The sequence below is a fragment of the Carcharodon carcharias genome, chromosome 9 (assembly GCF_017639515.1).
Source record: "Carcharodon carcharias isolate sCarCar2 chromosome 9, sCarCar2.pri, whole genome shotgun sequence".
Taxonomy (NCBI): domain Eukaryota; kingdom Metazoa; phylum Chordata; class Chondrichthyes; order Lamniformes; family Lamnidae; genus Carcharodon; species Carcharodon carcharias.
In genome coordinates, this window is record NC_054475.1 from 169029068 (window position 1) to 169053320 (window position 24253).

Genomic DNA, 24253 nt, shown 5'->3' on the forward strand with positions numbered 1-24253 from the left:
AAAACATGTCCCATCCTCTTGTGACACAGACACACGAGGGGACATGTTTCGTTAAATTTTTACCGATTTCATTTATTATTTTCAAAAGCACTTCAATCTCTCCGACGCAGCTCCATGCCTCAGGGAGATCGGAGCGCTCTTTCATCTGCACGCGCGAGAGGACACCAGCCCCGACTCTCCCACCTCCCCCCCGCCGCCCGCACGGGTAGCGCTGAGCATCACCGCTCGCGTGTTACGCAGGTGAGCCTTGGTTGGCCCTCCCACGTAAAATGGCGGCGCGGAGCCGATCGCAGGTGACAGTCGGCTCCGTGACCACTCACGCCGAGCCCACCCGAACCTGGGGAAAAAATTCAGGCCTTAATACCCTTTCCATCAACCCATCCATTCTTTCCACTGACACGGGCGGCATTTCTGGCATTTTCTGTTGCTATCAATGTTCGTTTTGAAATATTTAGCTGAACCCCAGTCTTAACTGTGTTTGGGGTGGGGGGAGAGCTCCAGATTTTCACTCCCCTTTGTGTGAAAAAATGCTTCCTGACATCAGCCCTGAACGACCTGGCTCCAATTTTAAGGTTATGTCTCCTTCTTCTGGACTCGCCCCACCAGGGGGAATAGTTTACCTCCAGCAAATCCGTAAGGAGGGAGATCTTGTGGCGCAGTGGGTAGTGTTTCTTCTTCTGAAGCCCTGGGTTCAAGCCCCACCCGAGGACTTGATGTCTAAGGAAGGTGGGTTCATAATATGGTTGAACAGCTTGAAAGCCAAGGTTGAGTATCAACCTGTAAACCCTTCCAACATGCAGCAACAGCAGGCAGTGAGAGTCGGAGAGTTTCCTAGTCAGCCCATGTGATGGAAAGGAAGTTGGAGCCTCTACCAATGCTCCGGACTACAACGTGCATATCACAGTGTATGTGGCCACAGCAAATCGGACTCCTGGGGCAACATTTTCCCCCTGTCGGGGTGGGGGGGGATGGGGATATGTGGGCATGGGTGGGCGGCCCTTCGATCAGCGCCCCTGATTGAGGGGCACGCCGCCATTCTTCATGGGCGAGCCAATCAAGACCGAGCGTGACATCTGCACGGGAGCGCTGAGCGCTCCTTGTGCGAGCCGAGGGGGGTGCGGGGGATGACAAATGTGGAAATGCGCTCCGATCTCCCTGAGACTAAGCATTGCCTCAGGGAGATTGGTTCCCAAAGGGGAAAAATTATTCTTTGGAGAATTTCATTAACCACCCGTGTCCCCTTCGTGTGACAATGTGACATGAGATGGGACATGGGCGTAACTTGGAGTAAAAGTGACTGTTCATTTTTTAATCCAGTCACGAAACCTCATCAGGTGGCCGCCAGCACTCCCGACCTGCCCGCTGACCTTAAGGCTGGACGGGCAGGTCCGCTAATGGGTTTAATCGATTTTTGAATGGCCTCAGTAGGCCTTTGCTAGGTCAGCGGGTGCAGAGCTGACTCGGCTGCGCCCCCACCTACCTGGAAATGCAAATGACACTGGGTGACGTCGGGAGTTCCGCCAGACATCGTCCTGGATCATTTCACACGTAGGTGAGCGGGGGCCTGCTCTCGCCACACGCCAACGGGAAAACTCTTGTCCCAGAGTGAAGTGGACGCAACGATTCTTGAGAGTCGGAATGCTGATTTCAAGTTCTCCTGCAATTGTTCTCAGGGTATCGGTGATTCTAATGAGGCTGATAATTATTGAGCATTCCTTCTCTTTTTTTAATATATAACATTTATTCTCAGGGTGGTAGTGCAGCTGACAGGTTGGCATCTGTTGCCCATGCCTGATGGTCCTGAACTGAGTGACTTGCTAGCCCACTTCAGAGGGCAGCTCAACGTTAAACTCACTGCTGGGGGTCTGGAGTCACATGTAGACCAGCCCAGGTAAGGGAAGCAGATTTCCTTCCCTGTAGTACATTAGGTAACTTGTTGGCTTTTTATGATAATCCAGCAGTTTCATGGTCACTTTTACCGATAGCAGCTTTTTATTTCCAGATCTTTTTCATTAAAACTGAGTTCAAATTCTCAATCTGACACGGTGGGATTTGAACTCTCATTACCTGGATGTTCCAAATCCAGTAACATGACCATGGCAATATCATACTCCTACTGTAAAGAATACAGTTAAGTGCCTTTGGAGAAAGGATTTGTGCAGCTGAGTGGTTTGTTTAGTCACTTCAGAAGGTTTTAAGAATCAGCGACATAAAAGCAAGTTGACTCACATTTTGGCCAGACCAGGCAGGAATGGCTGACTGCTTGCACTGGTTTTTATATCATTCTGGCAGCTTTCATGGTCATCATTTATTGTGCTATTCTACACATCACTAGATTTATTGAAATTGAGTTTCATAATTTGTCATTTTGAATTCACGACTTCCTGGATTGCTAGTACAGTATTGTACAGTGCTATGTGATCTCAGTTATACCTGTTGCTCTAAGTCTCTGACCTTGGCTCTTGATTTTACAGGAAAGTGTAGCATGCATTGGTGTCGGTGAATGACATACTGGAGCAGGTTATAAAATGTGAGCTGTTCTCCATAAGTACCATGCTGGGTGAGGTCATTTAATTAACTTGTTGATCCCACTTATGGCAGAAATGCCCTGAACTGTGATTGCATAATTAGGATAAATATTTTTGTAGGCTAAGGTGATCTGGGATATTTATTAAATCTCCTCTTTAAGTACTTTATTTTTAGGAATGGTTACCAAGTACATCAATTTGTGAACAGAACAAAAATAGAAAATACAGGCACATTTGGAGAAAGTAACCTTCACCTGTCACCAGCTAATTTTGCAAATCCATTTATATTTGGAATAACTATGCAATTGAACAGATTAATTCTCTGGTTAGAATCTATTGTACACATGTTAATAATTTATCTCATAAGCTTTTAAGGTTAATAGTGGTGGTTAATTGTTGGTCTGTGCTGTAAAATTGGAATTGCAGCATATTTTGGGAGTTTTGGAATTAGTATTGTGTTGTACTTGTAGCCAGTGTAGCTCAATTTTCTTTGGGTCTAAAGGAAATGAATTCAAAGCTTATTCCAGCTAAATACATACCCACACCAATGGAGTATTGAAGGAATGTTGCATTCATGGGTGCTACCGTTTGGATGAGACATTAAATAGAGACGATGTTTCCTTGATCATGTAGATGAAGAAGTCCCTTCAATTGATCTGGTTTCTCTTTCCATGCACAACCTATGAATCTTGCATCATTGTCTTTTGAATGACTTTGTTTCCACCACTGGTACCAGGTATTAATTCCTCTTTGTGTGAAAAAAATATCAGTCTTCAACTTTCCTTTTACCAGTTTGTATTCCAGTTATAAAGGAACAAGAGGCAGCCATTCAGTCCCCTGAACCTGTTCCACCACTCATTGAGATCATGACCGATCAATATCCTAATTCCAACCACCAGCCTTGGCTTAATAATTTTTATATCTTTACTTACAAAAATCTATCCATCGCAGATTTTAAATTTTATGGGAAAGAGTTCCACACTCCTAACAGCCTTTGTCTCTCTTGAATGATCTGGATCTGATTTTAAGGTTATGACCCCTTGTCCTACACTCCTCCACTACTGGAAAAAGTTTCTCTCTATCTACCTTATCAATGCCTTTCAAAATCCTATGAACCTCAATCAAATCATCTCTTAACCTTCTAGATTCCAGGGAATACAAACCTAGTTTATGTAATCTCTTCTCACACTCTACCCCTTGAAGTGCTGGGAATATGCTGGAGTTTCTGTGCTGCACTCCTAAAAAGTCACATTAATGTTAATATGTCCTTTCTAAGGTCTGGTGTTCAGAAATGTACAAAGTACTCTGGGTGAGGCTAATATTCCATTAGCCTTTTTGGTTATTTCTTGGACCTGGTTATTACATTTTATTGATCTCTGTACATGGATATGTAAATCTCTTTGGATTGATACTATTCATAAATGTTTACAATTTTTACCGTATCTGACCTTTCTTAGTCCAAAATGGATGACCTCACACTTAAACTGCTTTGAAATCCAGTTGCCAGAGTTTCACCCACTCACTTAACCTTTCAATGTTTCATAATGTCATGCTCCCATCTACACCATTATTACGATACAGCTGATGGAAAAGGCTGAGTTGCTCAAATCCCAGAGGGGAACTTGAAACAATTGCCATAACCCATTTTTGCAATTTGTATGTTTCGAGATGCAGCCTTTGAATTCAGTAGTAATAAGACCACCGAGTCTCAAGAGGTTTTTAATAAAACTAAGTTAAACATTTATTAATACAAGAAAATTTGTAAACACATACATATGTCTACAAAATTACTGCTATAATAACTACAAAAACCCCTAATTAATCTGACTCTCAGTTACACCCCCGATTAGGCAACAGTAAATTTTATAGATTTAAAAAGACCCCAGGCAAAGCACATTTGACCTTAAGGATTCAAAATGAGGTTCCTTGCAGACACAGTTGCAGGCGTAGAGGCTGGTTAGGTCTTAAATGCCTCTTACTTACACACACAAACTCCTTTCTGTTTATACCTAACTTGTCCTTTGAATGCAGATTTTCCATTGTAACGTTACACCTCCTAACAATAATATTTTCACCCCACTAATTTTATTAGGAATATCAACACCTTGCTTATCATCTCCCAACTAAGTGCAAGATTTTACTCCCATTCTTGAATGCTTCACTCAACAAATGCAAATGTATCCTCTTAACACCAATGTTTCCAAATTTCCCCATGTTTATCTACTTACCATTTCAAACCTATTTCTTTCTCTACATCAAAGCACCCAGACTAGCTGGCTTCAATCCAATTAAGACACGCACACATGGACAGACACCACTAAAGTCTATTTTAAAAAAAAAAATCCAATACTATTAAAAGCATTAATATCTTCATGACACCACTTACTATGCCACTAATCTTTGTGTCATCAGTAAACTTGGATATCTTATGTTGTCTAGGTTATTAATAAATGTGGTAAATTGTTAGGATCTCAGTAAAGATCCTTGTGGGACACCACTGGTTGCTTCCTTCCAATTCAAGTAGATACCTATTATCCATAATCTCTTTTTCCCAGGGTGGAAGAGTCAATTACTATGGAACATAGATTTAAGGTGAGAGGAGCAAACTATAGAGGAGATGTGCAAGGCAAGTTTTTTATGCAGAGGGTAGTGAGTGTCTGGAATTCGTTGCCAGAGGGGGTGATGGAAGCAGGTACGATAGTGGTGTTTAAGAGGCAGCTTGACAAATACATGAATAGGATGGGAATAGAGGGATAGGGACCCCGGAAGTGCAAAATGTTTTAGTTGACGGGCAATATGATCGGCGCAGGCTTGGAGGGCCGAAGGGCCTGTTCCTGTGCTGTTACTTTTCTTTGTTCTTTGTTCTTTGTTCTGTCTTCTGCTGTCTGACCAATCAGTGTTCAATCACTTAACCAGGTCAATAATTTGCTTCCAGTTCCATTAACTTTAATTTTGGCTAGCAGTCTCTTATGTGGAATCTTACAGAATGCTTTTGATAGTCCATATAAACTGCATCCATCGATGTTCTCCTTTACACAGTAGGTAGCCCCCTTCCTCCGACAGTTATTGTACTTCACCAATCTTATTGCACTTATTTGAAGAGGAACAGAGGTCTACTGGGATTATGGCCACGTTCAACACTCAACCAGCACCGTCAAAATTACGTTATCTAATCGTTCATTCATCTGCCATTAGTAGGATGGGCGATAAATGCTGGCCTAGCTGGTGACACCCACGTTCCATGACTGAATAAAAGAATCTCATATTGAATGGCGGAGCAGGCTCGAAGGGGTGAATGACCTACCCGGGCTCCGATTCTCTATGAGAATTTAGCCCTTGTCGGGCAGGCTCAGCTGGGACAGGCCAGGCAGTCGGGAAGCTTTAAATGGCCTTAACCAGCCTTTTAATTGTCAGCGGATGCGCCTGATGATTGAAAGATCACACAACTCCATGTTGACGTCGGGACACTCGCCTGACATCGCCGTGTGTCATTTTACACTCGAGCACCCGCTCACCGAGGTAAACATTTTGCCTTATGTTTCTACTGACACTTTAAAACAGCCTGGGCTAACAGAAAATTCGACCCCTGCGTAACCTGGATGGTTCTTGCATTAATCTTGGAGTTTGTGCTGATCTTCCCCTCACTGTTATTTGGGCTGCGCCTCGGAGATTGGGCATCGAGAGTTTGGGCCCCCTTTCTCTTTCCTTGACTAGTTTGGCAGTGGGCTTGTTGCTTTATTAAACTGTCTCCGGTGATGATTCACAGGGATAGCTGCCAGTTGTATACATCCCCATGTACTTTTAGACAAGCAATAAAATGAGAAGGAACTGCATTATGTAATCCCATCACACCCAAAGCATGTCGCAACCAATCAATTACTTCACAAATGCAATTATTATTGTATTGTAGGAGACACAACAGCCAATTTGTACACAGCGAGGTCTGATGAGCAGCAGAAACTTAATTTGTTCTTGCTGCCATTAATTGAGAAGGAAACTTTAGCTAGTCACTGAGAGAAATGCCTGTTTTTCGGGTAATGTGGAATGCTCTTTAGCCTTCACCTTTCCAGGCAGGTGAGGCATAGGTTTGATAAATTAAACTAAGGGTGACTCTCCAAGGTTGCAGCAAGTTTGCCCATGTGTTCAAGTCCTGGACGAGGGCTTGAACTCTCCTCCTCCTGTCTCAGATGTGAGTGCTAGTAAGGGAGCTAAGCTGATAGTTAAGTGGGGGGTGTGGGGGGAAATATGTGTTAAACCAGAAGGGATATTTCTTGGCCATCACTGAAGAATTCTGCAAGTCTACCTGAACAAATTTCATCATCAAGAATGCAGTAAAACTCAGCCAGAATTAATGTTGCATTTAATATCAGAGAAAGTTTATACCTTGGCTGAGTCCATCCCAATGGATAGTTCACAATCCTCAAACCCTGACCATCCCAGTCAGAAAGAAACCACAGGAACATGGCGAGTGCTAAAATGCACCAAAATAAGGGAAGGAACAGCAGTGACATTTAACTCTGAGGAGAGTAATAACACATTTGGCGTCAGTCTAATTTCCACATCTGCCAAAGTGCTAACTGCTGGAGCCCTGTGTAACAGTCATTCCACTCGGAGATGGATGAGTTTCATTGGGATTTATGTGCAATGTGTGGTGATAACGATGACTTAACGATGGCCATATCACCGAACATCTAAATTAAGATGAAAACTAGTTAGCACAAAACTGTCAAACCATGCTTCACGATCCTGACTCTGCAAGTCTCTCGAACTGTTCAAATTGATAGTACAGGAAGAAAACCACCTTGTGAGATAGGAAAGTCTTTATAGACATTGTAATGAGGTTAATTGTTCAACTGTTCAGATCACGTGGGTTGCTAATGCTTTGTCACCTTGTTCCTTGTGAAAGAACCATGCACCAGGTCAGTCCTTAACCTATCAGACTTCTGAAGTAATGAGGAACACCTGAACCTACCTAGAATCATCGATTCAAACAGCACAGAAGGAGCTTATTCAGCCTTTCATTCCAATGCCGGCTCCAGAAAGTGAGATCCAATTGGTCCCACTTCCCTGCTCTTTCCCCATTGCCCTGCTTTTTTTTTCTTCACAAGTATTTATCTCATTTCCTTTTGAAAGTTCCTATTGAATCTGCTTCCACTGCCCTTTCAGGCAGCGTGTTCCAGATCACAACTCACCTGATTAAAAAACTCTTCCTTAGATTTCATCTGGCATGTGATGTTCATTTCACCAGTCTATCTTTGTCCTCCTGAAGCTTGTTATTATCCTCCTCACTGTTACTACATCTCCACGTTTTGTATTTATAAAATTCTCATCCTTGTTTCCAAATCCCTCCATGGCCTCTTCCTTCACTATCTCTGTAATTTCCTACAGCCCTCAACGCTCCGATTTATCAGCGTTCATCCAATTGTGGCCTCTTTAAGTGTCTCCTGTTTTGATCAGTGCACCATTAGTGGCCTTCTCCTTCCTTGGCCCACAAAGGTCAACAGATCCTGGATTAAGCTAAGTCCTGGGCTTTTAGGGTGGGAAAGAATCGGGGAGCTTGGCGGTTGGGTGGGGTGGGGGTGGATTGGTGGGTGGGGCGGGTTTTGGAGGCCAGGTATGGAGGCACAAAGCGCGGGGTGTGCCTCTGATGCGTACAGGGCCCGAAAAGATACAGCCCCTGAACCCCCACCCCCCCACTTTCTTCCCACCTTTTCCACAAAGTTATTTGAAAAACGGCCTTCTGAATCTCACCTGTCTGCCCACGCCAAACATTTCAAGGTGTGTGCAGTGCAATATTCTAGTCAGCTGGCTTAGAAATACGATCAATCACCCATTAATTATTTCTTTAAAAATAGGAGGTGGGAAGACATAAAATCGAGCCCAGTGAACAGGGGAAGACCATCTCCTCTGGTTACAAAGTCAGTGATCAAGGGGTCATTAATTTAAAATTGTCACTATAGGAGTGAGGAGCGAGATTAATTGGTTGTCGGAGTTTGGATTATTTCGGCACGGGGTATGTTTGAGACAGAGATCCTGACATCTTGTTAAGAGAAACTTGGATAAATATTGCAAGCACAAGTGGATACAGGGGAGAGAATATCCCCCCTGTCGAGAGGGGTTGTACAGGAGCGGGCGCAGATGGATGCGGACCCGATCGGCACCCCCGATCGGGTCCGCGCCGACTTTTTACATGGGCGGTCCAATTAAGGCCCACCCAGCGAGACACGGTCCCTGCGCAGGCAGGGGTGTGGGTTCCCTGAGTCAGGAGTGCGGTCTGTCACTCATGCAGGCACGCGAAAGAGCACAGAAATCTCCCTGAGGCACAGCGATGCTTCGGAGATATGTTTTAAGTTTTAATAGTTTTAACAAAGAAAAAAAAATTAAGACATGTCCCCTCATGTGACAGTGTCACCTGAGCTGGGACATGTCAATGAACTTTAATGAAAAAATGTATTTAATTTGCAAACCCTTCATGAAATCTCATCCCGCCCGTGGATGAAGTTTCATGAAAAATGCGAAGGCCGCTTGGGCTCTTCACCTGCCCCCCCGCCAACCTTAAGATTGGACGGGCAGCTTTCTCAAAAGCCTTAATTAGTTAATTAATGGCCTTAACAGGCCTTTGACAGTTTGGCGGGTGTGCAGCCCAGTCGACTGGGCGTCTGTCGAACTGAAAATTTAAATGATGCGCAGTGATATCAGAATGTGCGCCCAACGTCACCCCGCGTCATTTTATGCCTTGGCGAGTGGGCCCCACCCCCGCTCGTTGAGCCGAAAATTCTCCCCAGGGTCATGGGGAGATGGGATTGAGTGCTCCAGCAAAGAGCCGGCATTGACACGATGTCTAACTCACACTAACATCTTCTAGGCTGTAAGTATGAGTTAGACAAATACTCTGGCATATTTCCTCCAAGATGGCATTTTTACTGATCCGATCCTTCTCTCAGCTATGAACACTTTCTCCTCCACATCCCGTTTTAAACTGGCACAGGAACTAACATTAGATCCGATATTTGGTTTTCAACTTTAAGGAGATGTGACACACTGTGACAAGTTCCTCTACTGGAAATGGGATATTGTGTAAGGTATTGATTCCACTTGAATGCATCGCGCTCTCTCTCTCTCGGGCTGTCTTGTCAGATGTTATAAGGCCTTTGCAATGTGACCTGTGGACCCACATGTATTTAATGATCAGCTATTAACATAAGGTTCAGCTTATTTGTCTGACACAGCTTCCGCGCTTACTGCGTTGGTCAAGAAGCCTTGCAACAATCATTAGAAGTTCTTGAACTGGAAAATTTTTGTTCAATGCTTTTGTTTAAAAAGTGAAAAGAAATAAACTAGCATTTGTAAAGCACCTTTCACAACCTCCGCACACCCTAAGCACTTCACAGCCAATAAAGCACATATAAGGTGTAATCATCATTGCAATGTAGGAAACAAGCCAATTGATTTACCCCATGCTCTACCCCATTCTGTATCCTATTTTGTACCCCATTCTTACCCTGTTTTGTACCCCATTCTTACCCTGTTTTGTACCCCATGCTGTACCATCTGTTGTACCCCATTCTATACCCTGTTTTGTACTCCATTTATACCCCATTTGTACCCTGTTCTATACAGCATTCTGTATCCCATTTTGTACCATTTGTACCCCATTTGTACCCCACGTCATACCCCATTCTCTACCTCACTCTGTATGCTATTCTGTAGCCTGTTGTGTACTCCATTCTGTACTCTATTCCGTAAGCTCTCATCTCAATGAGAGCCACTGGGTTATCGCCAACAGGAGTCTAGCTGCACTTTAAAAGGGTTGAGTAGATAAATTAATTGGAACGTTAAAACCAAGTCAAAACCTCATTAATATAAAGTAATGTGATAAATATAATGACACATTTAACTGAACTTTGCCTGTAATGATTAATTAAATTTCATTGAACTGTGCTGTGCCTATAAAACAATTTTTTTGGAAGTAATTTTTTGCCAATTAATGATAGCCATCACATGGTGATACTTTGACAGTGTGAGCTGTTTAACGCTGCTCCTGGTGATGCATGCATCAAACGGCTAAAAAATTGAAGGTTAAAATAAGAAATAAGTCCCAAACTAAAAAGGACGGAATGGGGTGTGTTCAGCTGGACGGGTTTGATGCAGCACCCATGTTTACAGTGAGGCCTCTCTCGGTGAGTGTTGCACTATAATTACTCAACCATCCGTAAACTTGAACTCATCCAAAACTCTGCTGTCTGTCCACCTCAGATCCACATTGGCTCCTAGCTGAGTAACACCCCCATTTTAAAATTCTAATCCTTGTTTTCAAACCCCTCCCTGATCTCACATCTCCCTATCCCTGTACAGTCCTCCAGCCCCACAACTCTCTGAAATATCTGCATTCCTCCAATTCTGACCCCTTGACCATCCAAGGTTTTAATTGTCCCAACATTGGTGTCAGTGCTTCAGCTGTCTGGGCCCTAACCTCTGGAATACCCTCAGCAAACCTCTCCATCTCGATTCCTCTTTTAAGATGCTCCTTAAAATCTTCTACATTGAGCAAGCTTTTGGAAATCTGTTTTGCCTCATGTGCCTCAATGTCAAATTTCGTCTGCTAACACTCTGTGAAGCATCTTAGATCATGTTAAATGTTCAAGGTGCTATATAAATGCAAATGTTGTTGTTGTTGTTGTTTGAGAACAGTCACCCATTTGCAAAAAGAAATTGAACTGTCCCCATTCATTCTGAAATTGCTATTTCTTGCTCCATTTGCCGCCTGTTACAGATCCTGCAGCAGTCACCAAAGATGTGAAGAGACAACATATTTTAGACAGTGGTCCAACAACACAGGACACCTGGGGTAAGGTAACAGAGAGGGAGATTTCAGACCAGCAAGTTAAGTGTTGATGTGTGAGTAACCCTCTGCCTCGTTGGATGACTGATGTAATTGAAAATTTTAGAATGATGCAGTAGGGAAGGAGGCCATTTGGCCCATTGTGGCTATGCCAGCTTTTTGATTTAGCTACTGAATTAGCCGCACACTCCCTGTCCTTTCCCAAAGCCCTGTAAATGCTTCTCCTTGAAGTATTTATCCAATTCCGCTTTCGCAAGTTTTTTTTAATTCATTCATGGGATGTGGGCTTCGCTGGCTGGGCCAGCATTTATTGCCCATCCCTAGTTGCCCTTGAGAAGGTGGTGGTGAGCTGCCTTCTTGAACCACTGCAGTCCCTGTGGTGTAGGTACACACCCACAGTGCTGTTAGGGAGGGAGTTCCAGGATTTTGACCCAGCAACAGTGAAGGAATGGTGATATATTTCCAAGTCAGGATGGTGAGTGGCTTGGAGGGGAACTTCCAGGTGGTGGTGTTCCCATCTATCTGCTGCCCTTGTCCTTCTAGATGGTAGTGGTCGTGGGTTTGGAAGGTGCTGTGTAAGGAACCTTGGTGAATTCCTGCAGTGCATCTTGTAGATGGTACACGCTGCTGCAACTGTGCGTTGGTGGTGGAGGGAGTGAATGTTTGTGGATGTGGTGCCAATCAAGCGGGCTGCTTTGTTCTGGATGATGTCAAGCCTCTTGCGTGTTGTGGGAGCTGCACTAATCCAGGCAAGTGGGGAGTATTCCATAACATTCCTATCTTGTGCTCTGTAGATGGTGGACAGGCTTTGGAGATTCAGAAGGTGAGTTACCCACTGCACAATTCCTAGGCTCTGACCTGCCCTTATAGCTCAGTTTCTGGTCAATGGTAAGCCCAGGATATTGATAGTGGGGGATTCAGTGATGGTAATGCCATTGAGCGTCAGGGGGAGATGGTTAGATTCTTTCTTGTTGGAGATGTTCTTGCCTGGCACTTGTGTGGTGCGAATGTAACTTGCCACTTGTCAGCTCAAGCCTGGATATTGTCCAGGTCTTGCTGCATTTGGACATGGACTGTTTCAATATCTGAGGAGTCGCAAATGGTGCTGAACATTGTGCAATCATCAGCGAACATCCCTATTTCTGACCTTATGATGGAAGGAAGGTCATTGTTGAAGCAGCTGAAGATGGTTGAGCCGAGGACACTACCCTGAGGAACTCCTGCTGTGATGTCCTGGAGCTGAGGTGACTGATCTCCAACAACCACAACCATCTTCCTTTGTGCTGGGTATGACCCTAACCAGCAGAGAGATTGCCCCCGATTCCCATTTACTCCAGTTTTACTAGGGCTCCTTGCTGCCACCCTCTGTCAAATGCTGCATTGATGTCAAGGGCAGCCACCCTCACCTCACCTCACTATTGAACATGCTTCCACTTCCCTTTAAAGCAGAAAATTCCAGATTACAACAGCTCACTGCATAAAAAAATTAAATTCTCCCATATACTCCCTGGATCGTTTGCCAATTTCCATTAAGATAGTAGCTGAACTAAGCAGACTGAGTAAAGAAGAAAGACTTGCATTTGTATAGCATCTTTCACAACTACTGGCTGCCCGCTTTCCACTTTCCTGAATGAATGCAGCTCCACCACTGAAGAAGCTTGACACCATCTAGAGCAAAGCAACCCACTTGATTCTTAACCTTAAGCATTGACTCCCTCCACCACTGATGTACAGTGGCAGCAGTGTGCACCATCTACAAGATGCACTACAGCAACTCACCAAGGCTCCTTCAATAGCACGTCCCAAACCCACGACCTCCACCATCTAGAAGGACAAGGGCAGCAGATACATGGGAGCACCACCATCTAGAAGTTCCCCTCCAAGCCACTCACCATCCTGACTTGGAAATATATCGGCCATTCCTTCACTGTCGCTGGGCCAAAATCCTGGAACTCCCTTCCTAACAGCACTGTGGGTGTACCTACACCACAAGGACTGCAGTGGGTCAAGAAGGTAGCTCACCACCACCCTCTCAAGGGCAATTAGGGATGGGCAAAAATGCTGGCCCAGCCAGTGAAGCCCCCATCTCAAGAAAGAAAAAAAATAGTCTCAAATCACTTTACAGCCAATGAGCTACTTTTGAAATTTAGTCACTGTTGTAATGTAGGTAACACACCCAATTTGCACCCAGCAAACTCCCACAAGCAGTAAGATGATAAATGACCAATGTAGCTGTTTTATGATATTGACTGAGGGATAAATATTTGGCCAGCACAATGGGGATAACTCCTCTGTAAAACAATGCCATGGGAGCTCTCTCACTCTGAGGTGGCAGATGGAGCCTCAGTTTAATATGTCACTAAAGGATAAATGTTTTGAAAGCGCAGCACTTGGTTGGAGTGGGAGCCTGGATTGCAGTGCACACGACTTGGAGTGGAACTTAAACCCACAACCTGCTGAGTTAGAGATGAGACTCCTCCTAACGGAGTCTCCTGACAGACCTGAGCATATAAGGTAGCTGAAGTTCGTCGAATAGCCTGTCTCTTTCCTGAACTGGTGGCAACACTTACACCTTGACTAAAGGTCACCATATTGCTGTTTGTTAGATCTTGCTGTGCACAAATTGATTGCTGTGTTCCCCATATCTAGTAATTGACTGCAGTGCAATGATGCAGAATATTTTGGAATGTTTCTGAGAGGCCTAATAGGGCACTATATAAATGCAATTTCCTCCTTCATAATCTTCTTGGATGGAAATATGACCAGCTACTTGATTATCTTGATGTATTTAAGACTTTAATGACCTTAATTACCAATTACTATTTGACCTTTTATGTACCCTGTAACTAGCTCTGGGTACCCCATCCTTGCTGATGGCCTGTTTTTATTTTGCTATCCAGTTATTGCCAGCTATGTCTTAGTTGGTAGCCATTTCACCACTAGATCAGAAGGCTGTGGATTCAAGTGTTACTCTAGGGACTTGAGTGAGAGATCCAAGCTGACTTGCCCAGTGCGAGTACCAAGGGAGTGTTGCACTGCACTGTTGAAGGTACTGTTGATGTTAAACCCCCAGTGGCACTATTTCAAATATGACAGGATATCCAGTCACTTAATTAATTTAAAAAAAAAATCATTCATGGGATGTGGGCTTTGCTGGTTGGACCAAGTATTTATTGCCCATCCCCAGTTGCCCCTTGAGAAGGTGGTGGTGAGCTGCCTTCTTGAACCGCTGCAGTCCATGTGGTGTAGGTACACCCACAGTGCTGTTAGGGAGGGAGTTCCAGGATTTTGGCCCAGCGACAGTGAAGGAACGGCGATATATTTCCAAGTCAGGATGGTGAGTGGCTTGGAAGGGAACTTCCTGATGGAGTTGTTCCCATCTATCTGCTGCCCTTGTCCTTCTAGATAGTAGTGGTCTTGGGTTTGAAAAGTGTTGTTGACGGAGCCTTAGTGAATTCCTGCAGTGCATCTTGTAGATGCTACACACTGCTGCCACTGTGCATCGGTGGTGGAGGGCGTGAATGTTTGTAGATGGGGTGCCAATCAAGTGGGCTGCTTTGTCCTGGATGGTGTCAAACTTCTTGAGTGTTGTGGGAGCTGCACTCATCCAGGCAAGTGGGGAGTATTCCACCACACTCCTGACTTGTGCCTTGTAGATGGTGGACAGACTTTGGGGAGTCAGGAGGTGAGTTACTCGTCGCGCAATTCCTAGCCTCTGACCTGCTCTTGTAGCCACAGTATTTATATGGCTAGTCCAGTTCTGTTTCTGGTCAATGGTAACCCCCAGTGTGTTGATAGTGGGGGACTCAGTGATAATAATGCCATTGAAAGTCAAGGGGCAACGGTTAGATTCTCTTTTGTTGGAGATGGTCATTGCCCGGTACTTGCGTGGCCTGAATGTTACTTTCCAGTTAGTGACTGAAACAGGTGCCGTTGGATCATTTCACCATCACCAATTAGGTGATAATCTGGTGGAGGAGATCAGCCCACACCCCCAATCCCCACCCCTAACCCCAACTGTAGAACCTGCCTGATTATACTTATAGTATGTAGGTAGTGCATTCCTGCATACTACAAGGAAGGCAAATGGAATGTTGGAGTTTATTGCAAGGGGAATGGAATATAAAAATAGGGAGGTTTTACTGCAATTGTACAGGGCTTTGGTTAGGCCACACCTGGAATACTGTCTACAGTTTTGGTCTCATTTGAAAATAAATACTATTGTGTTAGAAGCAGTTCAGAAATGGTTCATTTGATTGATACCTGAGATGAAGGGTTTATCCTAAGAAGGAAGTTTGAACAGGTTCGGCCGATACCCATTGGAGTTTATAAGAATGAGAGGTGATCTTATTGAAACATATAAATTGCTGAGAGATTTGATAGGGTGAATATTGGGAGGATATTTCCACTTGTGGGGAAGACTAGAACCAGGGGACACAGATTAAAAGTAAGAGATCTACCATTTAAAATGGAGATGAGAGAAAGTTTTCCTCTCAGAGTGTTATGAGTCTGTGGAATTCTCTTCCCCAGAAAGCAGTGGGGCTGGGCCATTGAATTTATTCAGTTAGACAGATTTTAGATTGACATCGGAGTCAAGGGTTATGAGTGGGCATGCAGGAGAGTAGAGTTGAGGCTACAATCAGTTCAGCCTTAATCTTATTGAAAGGCGGAGCAGGCTCAGAGGGTCGAATGGTCTTCTGTTCCTGAGTCCTGTGCTTCTGTTAGCAGCTCCATCTATTCCAAGGTGCTCAGAGCATTACCCTGGGAGTTTGGCACAGCAGTGATACAAATGACCAAACACAGGCATTTTCATCAGCATAATGTAGTAGCCAGCAGCAATCATTTTACAGAGCAGCAGGAGTGGTGAAATGTGGGAGGTGTATAATTCACATCGGGTCTTAATCATGCACTAGGTTTAATGCATCAAGCATTGGGAAAGACCTTGACACAATTCAGGAAGTGACCTTGTCAATCTTGGAATGGTGTGTGGAAGGAAGAAAATAATTCACAGATTCACGATGTTGGTTTAAAAGATGGTCTTGAAGCAGCTGCAGTACACATTCAGCCGAATGATACTGGGGGTAGAAGGGTTACATTTTGAGGACAGCCTGCATACACATGGCTTGTATTCCCTTGAATACAAGGGATGATTTTATTGAAGTGTTTAAGATGATTAAACATACAAAGATACGAACAAGGAGCAGGAATAGGCCATTCAGCCCCTCGAACCAACTCCACCATTTAATAAGATCATGGCTGATCTGATGGTATCCTCAAATCTGCATCCCGCCTACCCCAATAACCTATCACCCCCTTGCTTACCAAGAATTTATCCACCTCTGCCTTAGAAATATTCAAAGAATTGATAGAGTTGATAGAAACTATTTTCTCTAGGAGTCCAGGAGAAGGGAATAGAACCTTAAAATTGGAAGTAGACTGTTCAAGGGCAATGTAAGGAAGCACTTCTTTATACAAGGGTGGTGGAAATCTGGAACTCTCTCCCAAATAGCTGCTGAAGCTGGGGGTCAATTGACAATTTCAAACATAAGACTGATAGTTTTTTATTAGGCAAGGAATTAAGGATTACAAAATCAGGGTGGTCGATGGAGTTAAGATACAGATCAGCCATGGTCTCACTGAATGACGGAATAGACTTGAACAGACAGACAGTCTCTTTCTGTTCCTATGTTACAGGCTCGAGGGGATGAATAGCCTCCTTTTCCTTTGTAGGAAGCTTGAGGAGCTTAGTGGCCTTCTCCTGTTCCTGTGTGACCGGTTTGAAGGGCTGAATGGACTCCTGTTCCACTGCAACAGGTTCGAGAAGGGCTGAATGGCCTCCTCCTGTTCCTGTGTGACAGAAGGATTGAATGGCCTGTGGAAGTTTGACACATGAAGCCTAAATAATTTGTCGGTGAATTTGAAAGTTATATAACGTGGTGGCAGGACTAGAAAGTGTTGATTTAAATTTGTATTTAGGTCATCTTAAAAAAGAATTGTTTTGTTCATACCTTCGCTTGGAGAAGCCCTTCATTTTAAACTCAGCTTGAAGGTTTTAGAACCTTTGTTAAAATGATTTTGAGGCAAGGCTTCAGATTAATCCAGATGGGTCATCTCTGCCTCAGCAATGTCTGCATTCGTGGTAAAGTTCAAGAGTTACTGGGGAGAGACTCTGAGTGTGGGCAGCCTCACCAATTTGTTCCAGCTCTGGTCTGTGTCTATGCATCAGACACAGTGGCCAGAATTTTCCAGCCCCCCTGCACTGGGTTCCGCCCCTACCCGGGCGAGGCCGGCAAACCATTGAAATCTCCATTCCGATCCCACCGGTGTGAGGGGCTGGAAAATTCCAGCCAGTGTCTAATGAGGATTATATTTTACTCTTGCCTCGCTTCTGGTTCATGTCAAGACTTACATTATTTACCTGATTGGGCTATGATATTTTAAATATTGCCTTGTTTCTTTTCTCTTACTCATCCTGCAATGGGACTGGCAGCTTGTGGAATTGCTCCTCACTTGCAAGTTTGGATGGAGCATTTTGGTTGACAGTATAACTGCAGGGGAGTTTGGGGCCGGGGTTGGGGGTGGGGGTGGTGTACAGGTAAACCTGACCCTGTCCTTGCCTGATTTTCATCCAATGGGTATCAGGCGGTGGGCACGTGTGTTCAAGTCGCACTCCAGAAACTCAAGGGCAAAACCTAGGCTAATATACCCAATACGGTACTGAGGGAGTGCTGCACTATTGGAGGTACTGTTTTCTGGATGCGAGGTTAAGCCCTCTCAGGTGCACACAGAAAATCCAGTGGCACTGTTCCAAAGAGCAAGAGAGTTCTCCTGGGTGTCTTGGTCAATATATGTCCGCTAGAAACAGATGATCTGGTCATTAACATCTTGTTGTTTATGGAAATTTGTTTTGCAGAAATTGGTTGGTGTGTTTCACTGCATCACAACAGTGACTACACTTCAAAAGTACTTCATTGGTGTGAAGTGTCTTGAATGTCCTGAGATCATGAAACCCGCTATCTAAATATGAGCTCTGTCTTTCAATGAATGACATTTTAAATAAAGGTGACACCAAGCCAAGCACATTCAATTTAAAGTTTGTTGATTGTTGAAGATTCGCTTAAGTTATAATCCAGGGTTAAGATTGTCCAGGCTAACTTTTGCTACTTGAATTACTTGACCTGCAGCATGCTTTCCATGGCTGAACGATAACCCACTATTTCTCCAACTACAAACTGGAGCTAACTAATCAATGGTAACCCAATGGTCTCAGAATCCCAGACTGGGGAATGGGCTGGGGGGACTCAGCAGGGATGCAAAGTTGAATGGATTCCCTCCTTTACAGAGGAAGTTGGGGGATGGCATTTCTTGTGTCTGTGCCCATTTGGCACAGGTGTGAACTCAAGCAGAGAGACTGGCTACGCGATATGACCTATCAGAAATCCTGCCAACTCTATTACTCCCGACTTGATTGCCAAAGATAGATGCGAACAGTACACATAATATTCAGGAGCCCTCTACCAACATTACAATCTCAAATTGAGTGACTATTATCGGGAAAGTGACACCTAAGAATATCTACACCTTTTCCATTTTACTTTTTGGACCTTCTTTATTTATGGCTGTGGATTTTGTTGAATCAGTCAATTTGCAGCACAGAGTGAGGTTATTTGGTATTTTGTACCTGTGTCAGTGGCAACTTTTCAACAAAATGACACACACCAATCCATTTCCATTGCTCCATTTCCCAATTTGCAGAGCATTTTCCTTCCACTAGCCAACAAAATGCAGACTCTCACTATAGCAAAATAAGTGCCTGTTGTTCCTTAGACCTCATTATAGACAGAGGAACAGGACGAGGCCATTTGGCCCCTCAAGCATGTTCACCCATCCAACAAAATCATGATTGACCTGCACCTCAACTCCTTTTGCCCATCCTTACTCCACATCTCTTGATCTTCTTATCCAAAAACCTGTTGACCTCAATCCTTCAAATTCCAATTGACCCCAGCATCCACAGAAGTTTGGGGAGGAAAGTCCCAGATTTTCGCTGCTTTGGAGTGTCCTTCAGCACTGTGTGAGTCACCTAGAGAGGGACTGGAACAATAATCAGTCTCATTCTGAATGATTACAGATGAACTTGAATACCTGGTGAAGGTGGTATGGGACGCAAGTGTCTCACTTGTCTTGGAGTGCAGTGATCTGCTTTAACCAGTCAGTGCCAGGGTGGACTGTGTATCATTTCCACTGAATCATTCAGTAGATGCTGCAAAACAGAAAGGGAGACTTGAGACACTAACTAAGAAAAGGAAGAGGATGGGTCCCTCTTCTCAGTGTTGTGCAGCACTGACCTCCACCGCTGACTCTCCACGTGATGGAGACAGAAATAGATGCAAAGAAATCATCAGCTGATCCTAATGGGACTAAACTGCAGTGGCTTTGATCTGTCAACATTCAGTGAATCATGTTCTAAATTCCCCATCTTATTTTAAACTCAGCTTCTGCCCTCTTCCCTCCTCCCAGTAGCATTTGTTGAATTCTCCTCACTCTCTCCTGAATATCTGCCATTCTCTTTATAAATGAACCATGATTTCTTCACAAAGAATTGGAAAATGTTGTTATGCCCAACTTACAGATGACATCTTACAACTGCTCCACATGAGCTACAGAGAAAAATAATACTGCAGCTAAAATATCAAAAAATGCGAAAGCAATTTGTTTCTCGGAAGTGTTTGGCAGTGATAGTGCTATCCCATGGAGTTCTTGTTCAAGGACAGCTTCTGCAAACTTCTGCTCTTTGTGTACATCAGTGATTTGGATCTAGGGCTGTAGGGAGTGGTGTCCAAATTTTCATTGTAAATAATTCTAAGCTACAGAAGAAAATTGGAAAGAGACATTGATATGACTGTGGAACTGGGCCAAAAAGTGGCAAGTAGAATTCAGTATCAGTAAGCGTGAGGTGATTACAAAAACGATTAGACACTGAATAGGGGAACAGATTGGGTGATGTGGAGAAGTAGAGATATTTGGACTTCAGGTTCACAAGCCACTAAAATATGGAGCAAAGCACCTCCCCCTGTACTGCTGTTTCACTGATTCAATGAAACCCATTGTATAAATAAATAAAGAAGGCCTGAAAAACAGATGGAAGAGTTAAAGACATTGTACTATTGTTGTTGACATCTTTTGATGATCTGCTTCTATCACTGCTTGTTTGTCGCTACAACCACACCAACCCCCTCCACCTCTCTGTCTCTCTATCTCTCCGCCCCCCACACACACACCTTAAACCAGCTTATATTTCAGCTCTTTCCTGGACTCGAACTCAAGTTCTGTCGAAGGGTCATGAGGACTCGAAACGTCAACTCTTTTCTTCTCCGCCGATGCTGCCAGACCTGCTGAGTTTTTCCAGGTAATTCTGTTTTTGTTTTGGATTTCCAGCATCCGCAGTTTTTTTGTTTTTATTATTATTATTATTAAAGACATTGTTAGTTGTCACTTTCCCCACAGCAGCCGTTCAGCTAGAGATTGTGATGCCGTTAGGAAGTCAGCATTTTCTGAATGTTAATGGACCCATTTCTGTTAGGATCTACACTTGGCGTGTAATTTAGGAAACTCAGTTGGCAGGATTTCTGATGTGTGATTTCACCTCACCAGTGCCTCTGCTTGAGGTCACACCTACACCGAGCACGCACAGTTACTATGAAATGAAAGACCACACTGCCTCCACCACCCCCACCGACACCCCCCCACCCCCCCCCCACCCCCCACCCTCACCAAACCCCCAACTCCTGGTATAAAGTAGAAAAGGTCATAAAGAAGCTAATGGCGGACTGGGTTTTATAGATCTAAGAACAGAATATGAGAGTCTGGATGTAATGTTGAACCTGGACAAAACTTCACGGAGACCGTGTTTGGAGGGCTGTGTGTGTTTCTGGGGTCCACTCTATGGGAAGGATGTTGAAACAGTAGAGATGGGAAGCTGCAGCTTCACTAAGATGTTGCCTGCCATGAGGAAATGCTATAGAGAAAGTTTTGGAAAAATCAACATTGTTTCTATTAGAAATTGAGCAGGTTTAATTGCGGTCTTTGAAATTATGGAGGGAAGGAGCGGGATAGAAGGAGACAGATTGTTTCCAGTGATTGATGGGCGAGATATGAGGATACACAGGGCCCAATTTTAACTCTGTGCAAGGTTTTGAATGGGTTAAAGTCAGGCTCATATTTCAGAGTTAGGACATAGGACAGAAAAAACACAGAGGGTTGTGAGGTTGTACAAGGTATTAACAGAGATAGAGATTGAGCAGAGATGAGACAGTATTTGAGAATAGGCTAGATAGGTGGCTGAAGGTAAGGGGATATAAAAGGGTATTGGAACAGGTGGAGCACATGGGATTAGGATTATTGCTTTAGTGAAAGATAAACATCAACGGGGGCAGTTTGGACTAAATGGCCTACCTCAGCTGCTGAAATATTTATCCAGGCCTTTATTACCTCTAGAATTGATCATTCCAATGCTTTCAGGTCCAGCCCTGAATCTTCCCCCCTTGAGGTCATCCAAAATTCCATCCGTTTCTGAAGTGGCACCAAGTCCTGTTCACCTAACACCCTGTGCTTGCTAAACACTTAACGGCACCCGATCCAACAACACCTCGATTCTAAAATTTAAATCTTGACATGATCTCATCCCTCCCTATCTCTGTAGCCTCCTGCAACTTGACAACTCTCTGAGATACCTGTGCTCCTCCACTTCTTCACCATCGGTAGCTGTGCCTTCAGCTGTCCAGGCCTTAATCTCTGGAAATTCCCACCCCCTCCAACACAAGACTTTCCATCTCTCCACCTCCAACTCATTAAGATGCGCATTAACAGTTAGCTTTTTGACCGAGCTCTTGGCCACCTATCCTATTTAGGTGGCTCGGTGTCAAATTTTGACTCAGAATGTTGCTGTGAATTGCTTGCGATGGTTTTTCTATGTTAAAAGTGCTATCTAAATGCAAGCTGTTGTATATAATCAAATGATTCCTGGATAAGCATTATTAACCTGACATTTTATAGACATCTTGGACCTCCCAGCAATCCTGTATTACCTGATCGTACATTTCTAGGCCATCTGGGATTGAAGACTATTTGTTTTTCACTGAACCAGCACCAGGAGACACTGGGCGGAATGGTCCCAGATTTGCACTAGGAGTGGTAGTGGGCAGAAAGACATTGTACCCGCCAGCTGCAATGGTGGCTTGTCACAGCAAACCTGCTGCATTAATTATGCGTTCCTGGGAAACACACCATTTCGATGGCAGGCGGGCTGTCATTCACCCACCATGGCATCACCTCGTCGCTTCATCACACCAAGCGCCACATTTAAAGTGCAGACACGTGCACACCTCTCAGTGCTTCCAGCCCAGGACCGCTGCATGGAGACAGGATGGCCCCGAATGGCAAACAGACCGCAGACCCCAGGTTTAGTGACATGTCCCTCGGGCGCTTTTTGGACCCCGTGGAGCCTCGCTGTGATGTCCTCTACCCCCCGCTCTGGCCGCAGGATAGGAGCAACCTCACCAATCTGGCTTGGGAGGCGGTGGCAGTGGTGGTCAGCGCCAATGCCCTACAAAAGAGGACAGTACCCAGTACCGCAAGTGGATAAATGATCTCATCTGTTCCTCCAGGGTAAGTCACTCTTTTCATCACTCTCAACCTCACAAACCCATCACACACCCACAGGGACCTCACTCACTGCCAGTTCAAGGGACATCACCATTCACTCTCTCACACTCACCGTCATTGTCCTCATCCTGTCCACAGGACCACTCACCACCCACACATGCCAGGTGTACTTATTATCTGGCCAGGCAGGCGTCCTGCTCACTATCTCCCCATCTCTATTAATGCAGGACAAGCTGGCACACAGAGAGGGAGCTCACAGACCAGTGGGGGAATGCCTGAAATCAAGGTCCTCACGATGTTGAAAACAGAGCCATCCAGCTGGCCGGTGATGACCGGGACCGGTCCTGTGCTGACGGTGAGGTTGGCGCTGCTTTACCAAGTGAGGATCTAGCAGTGCAACATCCATCAGACAACCATGCTGTGAGTGATGTGTCCTGTCTCACAGGCCATTGCCAGGCACTAATTATCCCCCCTTGCTCTCACAGGCACATCTGGGAAACAGCTGACGGAGTCCACAACCCAGGGCCTCCAATCAAGCCCCAAAGAAACCTCTGAAGAGGAATCTGGAGGCACCCTCCCTGAAGTCCCATCACAGCGCTCACCCACACCCTCCACCAGCGCAGAGACACACACCTTGATGAGACCGAGGTTTAGAGCAGTATCAGGATAACAATCTGGTGAATACATCACACTTTCAGCCATGTCCTCTGCGGGTGGCCCTTGTCCCTGAGGAGCCATCCCTGCAGCTACTGTAGACGCTGGAAGATGTCAGGGATCTCAGACTGACTGAGAGTGCAGGAGTCATGGACACACCCTGGAAATCATGCGCAGACCTGCAGGATGCATTTGTGGTGGTTGCACACCAGCTGCACATTCAGCGAATGGACTCCCTTGCGATGGACATAGTTGACTGCATGTTGTGATGGAGACCTGAGCGCCACGTGAGTGCAGTCGATGGCACCCTGCACCTGTGGGAAACCCGAGATCTGGGCAAATCCAATCGCTCTTGCATTCTGGCTGTCCTGGTCCCGGGCGAAATGCACAAAGTTGTGTTGCATTCGGGAAGATGGTATCTGTGATCTCATGGATGCATTTGTGGGTGGAGGCTTGTGAAATCCCAGAAAGGCCCTCTGTGGAGTCCTGAAAGGAGCCACTGGCCTAAAATTGGAGCGCCATGGTCGCTTACACGGCCACTGGCAGTGGATGCCCTCCATGTCCT

The 24253-nt window shown here is 44.8% G+C and overlaps 1 protein-coding gene across 4 annotated transcripts in view; it reads left to right on the forward strand.

Moving 5' to 3' along the window:
- The window catches only part of fgf13a (fibroblast growth factor 13a), a 638247-nt gene that overhangs the window by 146436 nt on the left and 467558 nt on the right, over window positions 1-24253 (forward strand). For 2 of the 4 annotated variants that reach the window (XM_041196414.1, XM_041196418.1), the window contains exon 2: window positions 11302-11376. The exons of the other annotated variants lie outside the window; for them this stretch is intronic. In XM_041196414.1, the coding sequence (XP_041052348.1) occupies window positions 11302-11376 (75 nt within the window). The remainder of the gene's footprint in view (window positions 1-11301; window positions 11377-24253) is intronic. 4 annotated transcript variants of the gene reach the window in all.